This window comes from Pteropus alecto, unplaced genomic scaffold (genome assembly GCF_000325575.1).
Source record: "Pteropus alecto unplaced genomic scaffold, ASM32557v1 scaffold98, whole genome shotgun sequence".
NCBI lineage: Eukaryota > Metazoa > Chordata > Mammalia > Chiroptera > Pteropodidae > Pteropus > Pteropus alecto.
The window spans coordinates 138,365-153,535 of NW_006443570.1; the positions used below are offsets into that span (position 1 = coordinate 138,365).

At 42.6% G+C, this 15,171-nt stretch overlaps 1 protein-coding gene across 1 annotated transcript; it reads left to right on the top strand.

Moving 5' to 3' along the window:
• The first annotated feature begins 1,689 nt into the window (after positions 1-1,689).
• On the top strand, positions 1,690-10,484 carry LOC102897882 (alanyl-tRNA editing protein Aarsd1). Its single transcript, XM_025041822.1, has 12 exons — positions 1,690-1,796; positions 1,947-2,078; positions 3,933-4,092; positions 5,313-5,370; positions 5,778-5,934; positions 6,031-6,147; positions 6,370-6,500; positions 6,825-6,891; positions 7,075-7,166; positions 7,621-7,675; positions 8,828-8,922; positions 10,157-10,484. Exons 1-12 carry the CDS (start codon positions 1,758-1,760, stop codon positions 10,290-10,292), a joined length of 1,239 nt encoding a protein of 412 aa, XP_024897590.1. The 5' UTR covers positions 1,690-1,757; the 3' UTR covers positions 10,293-10,484.
• Positions 10,485-15,171: the final 4,687 nt, after the last annotated feature.

The window sequence follows — 15,171 nt, forward strand, 5'->3', positions numbered from 1 at the left end:
TACTCATCCACATATGTTTCGAGTGCCTAATTGTACTTTAACTGTGACTTAAAATGCAATGCCCAGATTTTGCTTCGTTTTCTAGAAACTTTTATTTATTTTTATTTTTTTAAAAAATTTTTAGGTGAGGCAACTCTTGGTTGACCTCACAGATTGCAAGGACCTTGTCAGCTTACAGTCCCTAATTTTTAAATTTTTTACGCCTATAACACCTATTCTTTCTAGGTGGTCTCCCATCCAACTACTAACCAGGCCCGACTCTACTTAGCTTCTGAGATCAGACATGATTGGGCTTGTTCCGGGGAGCATGGCCATAGAGTTCTAGAACCTTTTAGATATTTGCCAAGATACAAAATTGTACCTGATTTAATTTGCTTTTAATTATCTCATTGTTTATTTTTATTAGTGATTTGCATTTCTTTTAATGTGCTGTGTCTATGTCTTTTACCAATCTTGCTGTTGACATTAGCCCTTTAACTTTAAAAAAAAAACATAATATGAAGCTATATTTGTATCATGCTTTACAATTTATTATTTATATATTATTTCATTAAATTTTTTGAACCTTCTATCACCCTAGAAAATATTTAAGTCTTTTCTTTTGATACTTGATCAAATAGGTCACAATAAGTGGCAAAGTTGGGACTTGAACTTGTATAGCATATGTTCCCTTATCCATAATTCTGAAAAACAAAAAGTTCTGAAAACTTTCTTAAAAAAAATTTGACACTCAAACTCATTTGACAGCAAAACATGACCTAAAATGATGTGATGCTATTTACAGTCTTTGTTTATTCTACTTAGTGTATTTATATCTCAGCATAAATATTAACGCATTTGAAGCATTTCTGGTCTAGTGTTGGGGCCACCTCCTCCTCCTGCTTCACTTCCCTCAAGTAGCCAATAAAGGCATAATCTTCTCTAAAAAAAAAAAAAAAAGGAAAATATTAATGGTTTTGATTACATGATGTTGCTCCAGAGTTCCAAATGGAGCGCGTTACATAACACATGGAGTATGCTCTACATTACTGCCTAAAATCTGAAAAATCCTAAATTCTGAAACATCTGGAATCTTCAAGTTTTTATTCGTTGATTTATAAGAGCAGTAAGTTAATTTTAACTTTTAATCCGTTAAAAATTTGAAGCACCAAAAAATTTGAAGCAGTTTATTTCCTGTTAACCTCGTATCTACACTGTTCAATTTAGTAGCCCTAGTCAGGTGGTACTTGACATGTGGTTAGTCCGATCTGAGATGTAAGTGTAAAATACACACCAGGTTTTGAAAATTTTGTATAGTAAAAAACTCACTTATTTTTAAATACCCATTACATGATAAAAAAAATATTCTGGATGTGTTGATTTAAATAAAATATTAACATACGTGGTTCGCATTAAATTTCTATTGGACACTGCTGCTGCGTAGTGGATCCAATCTCATCCCAATCTCTACCCAGTAGGGATTGCGCGGGGCCGAGTTAAACACATCCCTGGGACCCAACAGGTTAAACTAAGTGCCTCGACAAGGTTAGGATGCTGTTTTGTTTTGTATTCTGGCCCCCTTTTTTTTTTTTTGGTCCTTTTCAAACTCTTAAAACAGTTGTTAAACCAGAACGTCTGCAAATCGCATTTTCAATAAATTTGCCTTAACTGCACCCCATACCTTGTTCTCTTACTTCTGCGCAGAGACGCGCCCGTACTACGATTGTCCCTTGCCGGTCCCCGTCCGCCTTCGGGCGGTTTTCTTTTCGTGTGCGGCAATGGCGTTCCAGTGTCAGCGGGACAGCTACGCCCGGGAGGTGCGGCAGGCTGGCGGGGGGACCTCATGCTGCGGAGCAGATGGGGCGGTGCGGGAAGAGGGCGCAGCGTGGAGGGAGATCCGAGGTGGATTCAGCCGAGTATACGGAGGGCTGGAGTCGGGGCTTATTTTCTCATCTCTTTCTGTCCAGTTCACCACCACCGTGGTCTCCTGCTGTCCCGCGGAGCTGCAGACCGAAGGAAGCAATGGCAAGAAGGAAGTGCTGAGCGGTTTCCATGTGGTGCTGGAAGACACGCTGCTTTTCCCTGAGGGCGGGGGACAGGTACCAGGCCCGTCCCTCCTTCTCTCTTCCCGGAAGCTTCTAATTCCTTTCTGCCCAGGTGGAAAATGCCCTCCTGCCCCTCTGTGCCAGCCGTAATGAAAACAGATAAGAGTTAATTCAATTTAGTTTATTTGTTCATTCAACATATGTTTTTATTTTTTAATTTTTAAATTCTTTTTAACGCCTACAGCACCCGGTGTTTCTAAGTTGTCTCCCATCGAACTACTGATGAGGCCTGACCCTGCTTAGCTTCTGAGATCAGACGGGATTGGGCGTGTTCAGGGTGGCATGGCAGTAGACTTCTACAAATGTTTATCAACAAATACTTATCTAGCCATAACATATGCTGAGTACAAATTCCAGGCTCTGAGGATAGGGGTGAACATGACAGTTCCGCTACATACATAGAATATTCATCGGAGAATACAGACAAAACTGTAATTAAATATTATGCCATGCATGATAAGTTCTATAAAATTAATACTTGAGGTAAAGAGAGTGATGGGATGTTCTCCTAGGTAGCGGGTAAATTATTTCAGTAGCGACCTAAGGGAAGTGAGGGGTAAGCCACTGCAATTGAATGACACTGCTGGTGGGGGAGGGAGAAGTATTCTAGGAAGCAGGAATTGCAAGTGCAAAGGCAGGGAGTAGCTTAAGTGTTTGGCAAGGACTGAAAAAGGTTCCCCTGGGGGATCACAGCAGAGAGCCGACTCATCATTGCTGTGGTGGTGTATGGACGAGGTCCAGTGTGAACAGGGGGAAGGTGGATAATAACACCAAAAGTGGGCATTATGGGAAAGTTTTTTCCAGCAGAGATAATAACACAAATGAAGGCAGGGAAGCCTGAAAGAATCTGACAAAGTCTAGTTAACTGCAAATAGTTGGATATAGTTGAATTCTGGTGTGTGTTGATGACAGGCTAGAGATGACCATGGGAAGGTAGGTTGGGGCCAGTTCAGAGGGCCTTGAAGGATGTGTTAAGGTATGTGGGCTTCATGGAGCCATGGAGGGTTCTTAGGCAAATAAGTGATGTGAGAGAACATGTTCAGTAAACTTGACAGTGAAAAGTTTCAATTTCATATCAGTGTAATCATTCTAGAGTGATTTTCTCAACATGGAGGTTTTCTGATCTGCAGAAAATCATGTCTCATTTTATGCATCACTTCTTTCAGGAAGTCTTCCATCATTCCCCAAGACTGTTAGGTCTCTTTCCTTTGAGCTCCTCTAGAACAATACTTTTCATGTTTTGGCATGCGGTAGATCATATTGCAGTCACTTGTTTGCATGTCTGTATTCTTCTCCAGACTCTGAAGTTCCATTACGGATCATGTGTTGTTTACATTGTATTCTTAGGCTGGCATAGTATTTTGTAAGACTTGATAAAAAAAATATCAAGTCTTGGCACTTGATTATTATTTTTTTGAATGAATGAATATTTTTTTAATCTAATTCCAGTAGCAGAGGATGAAGTGGAGGGAGGGAGGAAATTTCAGATCATTTTAGAAACTATCGAAGGATAAGAATCTGAGGGAATGAAAGTGAGAATTAAGGTTCTTTGGGTTTTACTAAAAGTCTTTATTGCTGTAGTTACAATCTTCGTTTTAATTCTGTTATTCTGTTCTGAAGAACAAAATATGTAGGTATTCAGAATGAAAAAGACAGAGACAGCCCCCTAATAGAACAAAGTGGCTTACACCTTTGCTTCCCTTAAGTCACTTGGCATTGCCTTTTCTTCCTTAGGGAATCTCAAAATCTGGGCGTGTTTCTCACACACTTTTCCTGGAGAGTCTTTGTATCTAGAAGTTAGAGTGAGCCCTCCCTCCCACCACTGATTATCTTTGCTTCTTTCCCCAGCCTGATGACCGTGGTACAATCAATGACATCTCTGTGCTGAGAGTGACCCGACGTGGGGCCCAGGCCGATCATTTCACGCAAACACCCCTGACCCCTGGGACTGAGGTCCAGGTCCGGGTGGACTGGGAGCGGAGGTTTGACCACATGCAGCAGCATTCAGGTAGGTGGGTGGTATAGGGGATGTACAGGAGGGGCAGTTGTTGTGTGTGGGGATGCCACAGTGATTGAGATATGGTTTGGATCCTCTAGGAATTAACCTTTTGGAAGCGACAGACATTCAGAATCAGCACTGATTGAGGCAAGATGTGATAAATGTTATAAAAGCGATATGAACAATTAAAGTAAAAAGAATAACTGCTGGATTTGACTATTACCAACTTCCCACTTGGTATCTTTATCAGGATGTCTTATATGCTTTTTAAATTCAAAATGTTTAAAATGGAATTAAAAAGCCACTTCTTTCCCCAGACCTGGTCTTCTATTTGCATCCTCTATGTTCGGCTCATGGCATCAATATCCACCCAGTTGCTGAAATCCTCTTTGGGGATAGCCCATCAGTTACTGAGTCCTATCGGTTTATTTTCTGAGTTCTTCTCTACTTCTTCCCACTGTCGATGCTTTCATTGTCTTTCCCCAGATCTCTAGTAAGTTCCTGGCTAGTCTCCACATTCAGTCTTGCTTCTTTGCAGCTCATTCTTCACAAAGCAGCCAGAATAATCTTTTAAAAATGAATATCTGATCATGTCACTTTCCCACTTAAAGCTTTTCAAAGGATTCCTGTAGCTCATGGTAAAGCCAAACTTATCATGGCCCCAAGTCCTAACTGGGCTGGTGGTTTTCTGCCGCTCCATCTTTAGTTGTGGCCCTCCCTCTTACTCTCTGCATTCTGGCCATGTGGGCCTTCTCAATTCCTTGAACACATCCTGTTTCTTTTTTCCTTTAAGGCCTTTGGATGTGTGGCTCCCTTTGCGCTCACTATTAATCCCTTCTTTTCTTCTTCCTCTTCCTCACTGTCATCAATCAGGGATAATGCTGTATCTTTAATGCCACACTTGGTGCTTTGCATGTGGTACACACTTGATAAATATTTGTTGAATGAATGCGACACATTAAAACTTGAATTGAAATCTTTCCTCTAATAAGCTACATTACCTTGGCAAGTTATTTGCCAAGTTATAGGCCTCAATTTCCTTATTTGCGAATGGCATCAGAAAGCCTCTTGCAGAATTCTCACGAGGACTATTTCAATAAAGTATCTCAAGAGTATTTATTACTTAGTGTCTGGCAGGTCTTCAACAAGGAAAACTTCTGTGATGGTATCATGGGCGTATGTGGCTGTCTGGGCTTCTCACTCTTCTGTCTCTCTTTCTCTCTGCTTAGGGCAGCATCTCATCACAGCGGTTGCTGATCATCTGTTTGGGGTGAAGACAACATCATGGTGAGCAGGAGGTATAAGACTAATTGTAGGGCATGATCCCTGACTATCAGTTTCTTTCCCAGTAATGGGTCAGCGGGTAGGATAAAAGAAAGGGCAGTGTTCAAAATACGCTGAGTTCTCCTGTTCCCCTTGAAGACAGGGTGGTGGATGACCTAGTGTTTCTGAGAGGAAACACGAGGATGAGAGAAAAGATATCTACCTTTTTTTAGGAAAGAACATGGAATTTGGAGCCCAAAGACCTAGGGTGAATCCTCACCTGTAAGATGGAAATGTCAATCCCTACCTTGCAGGGTTTTTGTGAGGATTGAATAAGATAATTTACATGAACATTCTTTGTAAACTGTAAACTTTCTGATATTGTTGTTGTCATTGTCAGCATCCTGTGGCTATTCTACTCTTTCTGACAGGGAGTTAGGGCGACTCCGGAGTGTGATTGAGCTGGACAGACCCTCTCTGACTGCAGAGCAAGTAGCTGCCATTGAGCAGAGTGTCAATGAAAAGATCAGAGATCGCCTGCCCGTGAATGTGCGGGAACTGAGCCTGGATGATCCTGAGGTGGAGCAGGTGAGGGGAGAACCGGTGGGGTAGCTTCTGTAGAACGGCCCTCCGAGGGTTCCTCATCAAAATTCAGACAGCCCTTCCCCCACCCCTGTGTACCAGGTGAGGGGCCGTGGTTTGCCCGATGATCACGCTGGGCCCATTCGAGTTGTCACCATCAAGAGTGTTGATTCCAACATGTGTTGTGGCACTCACGTGAGCAATCTCAGTGACCTTCAGGTAGGTGAGGAAGGGCTTTTGAATGGTTGGGAGAGAGGGCGTCAGGAGAGTGGGGGATCACAACAGGGCTGGGAGTGATAGATGGGATGATAAAGGAGCCAAGTGAAATTGCTCCTTTATTGCTTCCGAGCCTGGGGGCAGTCTTGGTATCTCCTGCTCCGGGGTCCAACACCCAGTGTGGTTTCTGCATGCGTGTGTGTGTTACCTCCTTGCCTCATGTAGGTCATTAAAATTCTGGGCACCGAGAAGGGGAAAAAGAACAAAACCAACTTGATATTTCTGGCTGGGAACCGGGTGCTGAAGTGGATGGAGAGAAGTCATGGAACTGAAAAAGCGCTGACCGCGCTGCTGAAGTATGCTCGCTTCTGTCGCCTCCTGTTTCTCAGACCCTGGACACCTTGGGGCCTAGATTTCCTTCCTGTAAGGCAGACAGAATACTCTTTCTGGGGGGATGAGATATGATCATAAATGATAAAGCATTTTGGATAATAAATCAGTCTCACACAAAATGGGTTATTCCTTTGTATACTCTCCTCCAATTGCCTAAGAAGCCTCCTTAGAATGTCCCCAGGTCTCTATCTGGAGGGAGTCACACTCTCAAGAAGGTCATCGCTGATGAACCCCAACACCAAAAGCAATTGGGAAACCGGGCAGATCCCCATGGACCTCTCTTGCAGGTGTGGTGCAGAGGATCACGTGGAAGCAGTGAAAAAGCTGCAGAACTCCTCCAAACTCCTGCAGAAGGTGATCATGGGGGATGGAGAGGGCGTGGGCTGTGCCTGGAACGGGCTCCCTGGACTCGGCCCCTCTGCCTAACCGGATGTGTAGTTTGTCAGAGGGGGAGTGAGGGGAGGATAAAGCCGAGAGGAGGCCGTGCTCTGGTGTTACCCTTTCCACCTGTCTACCAAGTTTTGGCATCCATTTCAGAACAACCTGAATCTGCTGAGAGACCTGGCTGTACACATTGCCCACAGCCTCAGGACTAGCCCGGACTGGGGAGGTGTGGTCACATTACACAGGTGAGAGACAAGATGGGGGCCTTGGGCTTTAGGACTCAGCCCCTCCTGCGCATGCAGTGCATAGTGGGCGGCAGGTCACTCACTGGTATTCTCAAGGCTGGAGAGACCCTAAGAAATGTGTTACCTACAAGATTTATTGGGTTTGACAGAAACATCTTCACTATAACTTTCATTAGCACTTTCCCTCACCTCTTTCACCATCTAACATATCTCTGCTTACTTGGGTGAATCCCATTTAAGGAAGACGGAAGTTAATGCAAAACTTGTTATGAACTACTGAGGCTGAGGAGGATGTCCTGCTGGCCCTCTGCCAGCTCTTTCTCTCTGCTAAGGGAGTCTGGGACTTTGTCAAACAGACAGCAGGGAGGCCAGCCTCACCAGGAGGAGCTGGGCTTCCTGTGTTTTCCCAGCTCCCACTCCAACCTGGATCTCACTTCTGTGTCCTTTATTGTAGGAAGGAGGGTGATTCTGAGTTCATGAACATCATTGCCAATGAGATCGGGTCAGAGGTAAGAGGAGCATGAGGTTCTCCATGCATCCTGGGTAGAGACCTAAGTGAGGGTGTTAGTTTAGCTTAAGTCTCTCCACATGAGCACGTGAACAGTAGGGAATAGAAATTCATCCAGCACTGGTTTTTGATCATCAGAGCTATGAGCCAAGCTGTTTTAGGTGTTGAGCTAGGTCTGTGGTATTGACCTTTCTGGGGCTATGACATTTACCAGCTTCTGGGCTCCAGTTAACAGAGCTGGACTTCTTTTAAGCCACCCAGGTTTACGTGTGCTGAGGGCCTGGTTTTAGAAATAATGAGGGTTGACGAGGCCTTTGAAGGTCATCCCTTCCATTTTCCTTTTCCTCTGGCTTCAGCTGCCCTTTCTCGTCCTGACAGTCTGGAGCTTAATGTTTTCCAGGTCTCTCTTTTGTATTTATTCCAAAAAACACTTTTTGGAATACTTACTTTGGGCCAAGCAGTGTGTGTATCTCTCTTCACAATTCCGTAGAGAGTACTGGTTCTCAAGGAGCTCACTTTCTGGTCTGGGAGACAAATGTGTATGTTGACATTAATTTAGGGTAGTAGATGCTAGAGACAGAGGAGCACATTACTTGAAATGGTGGGGAGGTTTCAGGGGAGGGCGTTTTGGAGACCTTGTCAACAGATAAAGGAGCAAAGGTAGCCAGGCAGAGGGAAACACAGAGATTAGGCAATGGCAGGCATGGGGTGCGTGGGGGATGGGTGGTAGTCAGGCTACAAAAGGCATTTTATGCTTGTCCATGGTAAGCAGACTTCTGCCTCCTTAATGAATCTAAGTTCCTATATAGTCACTCTCAAATAGTTTTTTGGCCCTAATAGGCCGGAGTGAAGGGGCTGTGTTATCACTTGTCTGAAACATCACTTGTGGTTTAAGGGAAAAAAAACTGTTTTTTTTTAATTGAGGTATGATGTTGTGTATGTTTAAGGTGTGCAGTGTGAACATCACTTGTGGTTTAATGGAAAAAAAACTGTTTGTTTTTTTTAATTCAGGTATGATGTTGTGTATGTTTAAGGTGTGCAGTGTATCGATTTGATACATTTATAATTGCAATACTGTAGAGAGTGCAGAGTTTAGGGGGGTTGGCCCCACATCCTTATGTATCAGAGTTCATCTCTTTGTCTTATCTCCTAGGAGACCTTTCTATTCTTAACTGTGGGCGATGAGAAAGGTGCGGGGCTCTTCCTACTGGCAGGGCCAGCTGAGGCCGTGGACACCCTGGGGCCCAGGTAACCTTTCGTGGACTGCCTCGCATGGATGGGAGAGTCTGTAAGCCTGACTTAGTAATATGAGCCTTTACTGAGGACAAGGACCACCACATCTTCAATCTCGTTTTGGTTCACGTCATAAGCCTGTGAGGTGGGTTAAGCAGAAATAATTTTCACCACCATCATTCCCAGTTTTATAGATGAGGGACAGCACACCAAGGTGCCTGGGACTCACATGTCAAGTCGCAGCATCGAGACTCGAACCCAGGTCTTTTGGCTCTAAATTCATGTGCTTTGTTTTTGCTTTTAGAAATTGGGATTCCTAAGTCATACCTGAATACAGGTGCTGGGTTATCAGTAGGCAGATGAAATAGGTACTTAAGGCACCAGCAGAACAGAAGCACAAATTCTTTGGGGAAAAAAATTAGGAGTTTGAGATGAAATTGAAAAAGGCATTGGTGAAGTTGTTAGGGAAAAATTAGAACTTTGTTGGACTTCTTTACCCTTATATTATTGTTTACATTTTATTTTAAATTAGATATGGTAGTGTAGTACCTCCTATTATTTCTAGCGTTTAGGTTTTTCAAAGTCCTGAGTGGCTCTGATAAATATGTGTTCACTGTAAAGCATCGTAGAAAAACATAAGCTTTTAAAGCAGAGGTTCTGACAGGGAGCCAGAATTGGCCTATAGACTGGTTTGGCTTGCGTACTATTTTAAATTTTTAAAATTAGTTGCTACATTCTAAAGTCAGGAGATTTTTACATAAAAATGTACAATTCTAACTTTTCTCAAAAAAGGAAAAAAAAAAGGCACTGGCAGCTCTGGCCCACATTCCATGTGGTAGTAGCTGCGAGTAACTGAGCAGTGGCCGCCCTCTTCAGGCAGGACTGGCTTGTCCAGGTTGCCCAATCCCATCTTTCTTGCTCACCCCCAGTTCGCCTCACAGCTGCTTCCCAAAGGTATTGTGTCTGCAGCCCCTGACCCCTGGTGTACACTTACCCGGATCCCTGGAGTTCCCGTAATTTATTTAGCCCATTTCTAGACACTTCTGTTGTTTCCAGTTATTCACTCCTACAATTAACATGATACATATATCTTTGTGCACGTGTGTGAGTGTTTTTAAGAAAGATTTCTAGAAGCCATCTACTCTTCTTCTCCTTCTTCCCAAGTTCACGGGGAAAGACTCAGGGCTGCTCTTGCTTTTTCTGTGGCTTTTCCCTTGAAGACCTCCTCCTGACTATCTCTGCTCCCCAGGGTGGCTGAGGTGCTGGAAGGCAAAGGAGCAGGGAAGAAAGGTCGCTTTCAGGGCAAGGCCACCAAGATGAGCCGGCGGGCTGAGGTGCAGGCGCTTCTCCAGGACTATATTAACCCACAGAATGCTGAGGAGTGAGGACTCGGGGCACCTTCCTGGCGTTCCTACCTTAGAGAACGGGCCTGCAGTGACCACAGAAAGAGTCTCTTGGACAATAAAGTAGTTTAATTTGCAATGATTGTGGTACTATGTGTGACTAACTTACATGGTATACTTCAGTGTGCTTATGCAGTATCTGTTAATAAACAACTTTCTGATTTGGCCCCATTAGACATAACCTATGTGAATGAGTGTTATGTTGATGAAGTACAATAATTTATTGAAACCCAGCTGCAACCTTTCTTCACATAGAACTATAGCTGCCAAAGGAGAGTGCCAGTCAGGCTGGAGGCTTGATCTAGAGCTTAGGCTCATTCACATTCTTTTTTTTGTTCTCTTTTTTCCATATCTTTTTTTCTAGCTTGTATTTCAGAACTAAAAAGTATCGATGACTTTGCAAAGAGGTCAAGAAACCACAAAAATATATAGTAAAAAGATGTTCCAAATCTTATTGAGGCAGAAAAAAAGATGGAAAAAGATACTATGAAGACTAACCCAAAGAAAGCTGGGATAGCTTCATTATTATCAGACAGATGAGACTTTAAGGCTATAAGCTGTGACTTTAAAAATCATTATTATAGATCAAAGGAACATAAAATAGTTCTAAATTTACATGTCTCTAACAACAGCCTCAAATACATAAAGCATATATTGACAGTTCTAAAGGGAGAAACAAATCCACAATTGATGGGAAATTTAAACTCATCTATCAATAACTGATAGAACCAGAGGAAGCATTATTTTGAGGCTAAGAGCATAGACTGGAGTTTCATAGATCTGAGTAGAAATCCTGGCTTTGTGCATCTACAGGTACTAAAATGCTTAAAAAAAAACAACAACAGGTAAGTGATTACTTTTAAAAGGCCAGCATTTACCTCTGGGGGAGAGCTTGAAGCAGGATGGATAAGGGACCCAAGATGGCAGTGGGAGGATGGTGTCTGGGGTGTCGACAATGTTCTGATTCTTGACTTGGGTAGCAGTTACATAGGTGTTTGCTTTATAATTTTTCATTATAGTCTATAGGTATGTTTTATTCCATGAGCTTATATTTCACAATTTAAGAATACAACTAAAAATAATTTGGTTCCATCAGTTACTCTCCTTGGGAAAGTTATCTTACCTTTTCAGCCTTCAATTTCCTCATTGATAACATGGCAGTAACGGTAGTACCTAGTTCTCTGGGGTGTCATGACATAACATATCCAACTGTAAGTGCTCAAGAAAACACTACGGATTCCCCAAGTCAACCTAACATAATTTTTGATTACCTAATGTTCGGTTCCTCTTTACCTGCAAACTGAGAATTGATTATAAATGCAAGGGTAGCTGCCCTTCTGCCACCACCCCATGAGCTGCATCCTTGGGTGTTGCTGCTGCGGACATGGGTGTGGGCATCCCGTATGCCTTCCTAAGTTACTTTGGAGCCGAAGGGAGGCTACTTTTGAGCCCAGGAGCTACTGGCATATCGCTTCCATTTAGATGTTCATCTTGTTCACACAAGGACTTTATTCATGTAAAATTCCTACGTAAGGAAATTCTGCTGCTGTTCCTGCTAGAGAAACTGAGGCAAGCAAGGAACATGGCTTCATAAAATTTTGCTGGAAGGAATGGAGGGGTCACCTAGTACAGTGGCTTCTAAACTTTAGGTCAAGGAAACCATCATGAAGTCTTAGATACAGAAGCCCAGTATAGAAATGGATGAAAACTGTTATGACCTGGTTGGAGCAGGAGTGGAGGCCTGGAGTTCTGCAGGCTCTTAGGCCCTGAGGTGCCCCATGGAGCCGTAGGGCACCATTTGAAAACCACTGATTTAATGCAACCACCTTATTTTATAGGTGAGAAGGTTCAGGGGAGTTAGGCACCAGTGGGTACATAATTAGTGATAGTACCATAGTGCAATAAGCTTCTCAGATAGTTAAAAAGATTAGCTTCAGATTTAACGAGTAATTTTTAGTGTGCCTTTCCATTTAAAATGTAGGAAAATCCCCCCCAAACAGCCACTGAGTTTTTCCCTCACAGGGTGTGTCAGTTATGATGTTTGGAGGTGTGCTGGTCCTTCAAATCAAACAGTTGAATCTTGAGTCTCCTGGTGAAGTTATGTGATTACATGTGCGTGTGATATACCTGTAGAAAGTTTGGTACTATGAATAAGAATGTAGTCTGCAAAACCGGGAAATCTGATTGATAATCCTTTCAGTCTTTGAAAGAGGAGACATTTATTCACAAGTTACCTCTTTAAACACGATGCCGATTTTAAAAGCTGTTTGGTACTGATCCCCAATTGTCTAACTAGGTTTCAGATCTTTCTGGGACTATCCTAAGTAAGGTGATGGAATCAAAACACATTTCTAGGCCAGGAAAGAACCTTAGAGGTTGACAACTCGATCTTGCAAATAAGGAGGTAAACTCTTTCTTTATTGTCGTAAAATAAACAATGTAAAATTTTACCATTTTCACCACTAAAGGAGATAAACTCTTAAGTGACTTGCCCAAAGGTATGCAACCCAATGACAGTCCTGGTAAGAATCCCCTGAACTTTTGTGCTAGCTCTTCCTACCGCAGTGCACTCTCTCAAAACTCAAGGTTTCATAACCCAAGTGACCTTGTACCTGACTTAGCAAATAATGCACAAACTCCAATTGTGTGTGAGCAATTAAAACAGCCGAGTCAATGATGGGCCTATATCTGACATTGCCATGTACAATGATAAATATTTAGCTTCTCATTCGAGAAATAAGCTCCTTGTTTGTGTCGGCAAAAATTATTCACCTTTATAATTAAGATCTTAAACTGAAATCAACCGAACACTCAGATCTAGCTATAACTTCAGCCAGAAGAAAGATGGTCACGGCATAGACAACCAGGATGAAATAAGAGAAATAAGAAAGCTTGATATCCAGGGAAGACAAGCTGTAGCTGTGGTTGTGGGCAGCTATTTCCATAATCTTCTTCCAGCTCTGAGAGGCATGTCATTAAATGAGCTTCTGGCTGTAAACATGGTTTAATGAGAATGAACTGAAGTTGCACAGACTGGGCCTCTGAGTGAATACTGCCCTGGCAGGCAATCATTTCTCCTCATGTGTCAAGAGCCTCTAAGGAGAGAATGACGAGATCCAATTAGTCTTCTCCTGGAGCGAAAAAAGCTGAAACAGCTTGTCTGGTAAGATTGAAAGCCACAAGACAACTTGCTTGTCAGGGACAGGAGTTTGAAGTTCGAGGACTTCTGAGGGAGCTGAGAGGCAGACGGTGGGAGACCTGGGCTGCAGGGAGGTGGGCAGAAGGACGGGAAATTTGAGTTTCCTAGGCAAAATTTACACTTATATATGGGTACAAAAGGCATCATCAAGAGATTTTTAAAATGTATTTTTTAAAAGTCTTCCTCCGACCCTGCCCCTGAGTAACCCAATTTCCCTTGCTAGAGACAATCACTGTTATCAATTTCTTGTATGTGCTGGTAGTATTTTTTCATAGCTGTGTATAAATCTCCCCTTTCAGAACATAAATGACAACATACTGTACATTCCTTTGCATTTTGCTTTCCTCAATTAAATGAGTGCCATGTTTTAAGACAAAATCATAGTATAAAAGTCATGCAGTATAAACCATGTTCATTGGTGGGAGGTGGGCAAGTATTATTTGCTTCAAAGGTGATCCTATACTTACAGAAGGATTCCCTTGAACAGAGACCCTTGTGAATTCATTTTCTCATGTGTATGTGCTCTCCCTCTATCCCTTTGTGCCTTTGTTTCATCAATGTATAATAAGAGCAGTGGACTTGAGGCCACCCTTACTGGCCATCACTCAGGTGGGTTCTAATCATGTAGACCTAGAGCCACATCATTTATTATCCACATGTAGGCACTTCTGAGAGTGAAGAGGGTGCTCCATCATCACATCAGAAGCACAGTCACAAACCAGGATGGTCTCAGGCAAACCAGGGTGTCTGGTCTCCCTGCCGAGACTCCCCCTGAGCATCTTCACCTGAAAATGGAGATGCGAACATAGTGTCTTAAGAAAGAAGAAACTTTGAAATAACTCAGGAAAATACATAAACTTGAGCAAATTATGTGAAAACAGTAATTAGTTGTGTAAAGAAATGGAAAACGAAGCAGCGATTTTTGAACTGACGATGTCATTCATACCGGTGAAAAGGGTCCTAATCTAATGTCCCAAGGAAAGGGGAACCAGTGTAGGGGAGGCAGAGGCGGGTAGAGAAACAGTTTGCATTCAGGGGATGGGTGGATTGTCTTTCATGAGGTTCACCAGAAAACAAAGAATGAGTTTAATTATTCACTAAAGATTAAATTATTACAAATAGAATAATAGGTATTTTATTAATTAGCACAATGTGATAGAATTTCATGCACACATACACATCCAGATGTGTATGTATTCCGGAATGTTGTCATAACCCACTTTCACTTCTTAGAAAATAGTGAGAAGAACTTCTTTCTGTGTAAGAAAGTTTTGTGCCTTAAATACCCATAAATTGCTGAAGACACATGTTTTACCAGGGTAGAGGCTCCTGTGTAACTAACTGTATGTGCACACGTAGTACTGGATCAGACGTTAGTGTGAGAAATAGACGCAGAGCAGCGACAGACAGACTTTAGGAAGTTATTGTGCCTAAATGTCCTATAGCCCTACCTCACCCTTTAGTCCTGAGTGGAAACCAGTGACTCAGACAAGCTGTGCTAGAATGCCAGGTCTTTTCCTTAATAAGAACTTAAATAAACTCCAGGGCCGTGCTGGGAAAACAGATGGTTCTACATACCCCACTGAAACACTGTCTTGCAGAAGGCTTCTATGTCTCCCATTCTTTTCCTGAATTTGATCCAAACTATGACTAAAGTGCCCT

Excerpts from the sequence above, each read along its gene's own strand:
- LOC102897882 (XM_025041822.1), top strand. The coding sequence starts at position 1,758 with ATGGCGTTCCAGTGTCAGCGGGACAGCTACGCCCGGGAG. Across the intron at positions 2,079-3,932 it reads TCCCTGAGGGCGGGGGACAG|CCTGATGACCGTGGTACAAT; the intron begins GTACCAGGCCCG and ends TTCTTTCCCCAG. Across the intron at positions 7,167-7,620 it reads GGTGTGGTCACATTACACAG|GAAGGAGGGTGATTCTGAGT; the intron begins GTGAGAGACAAG and ends CCTTTATTGTAG.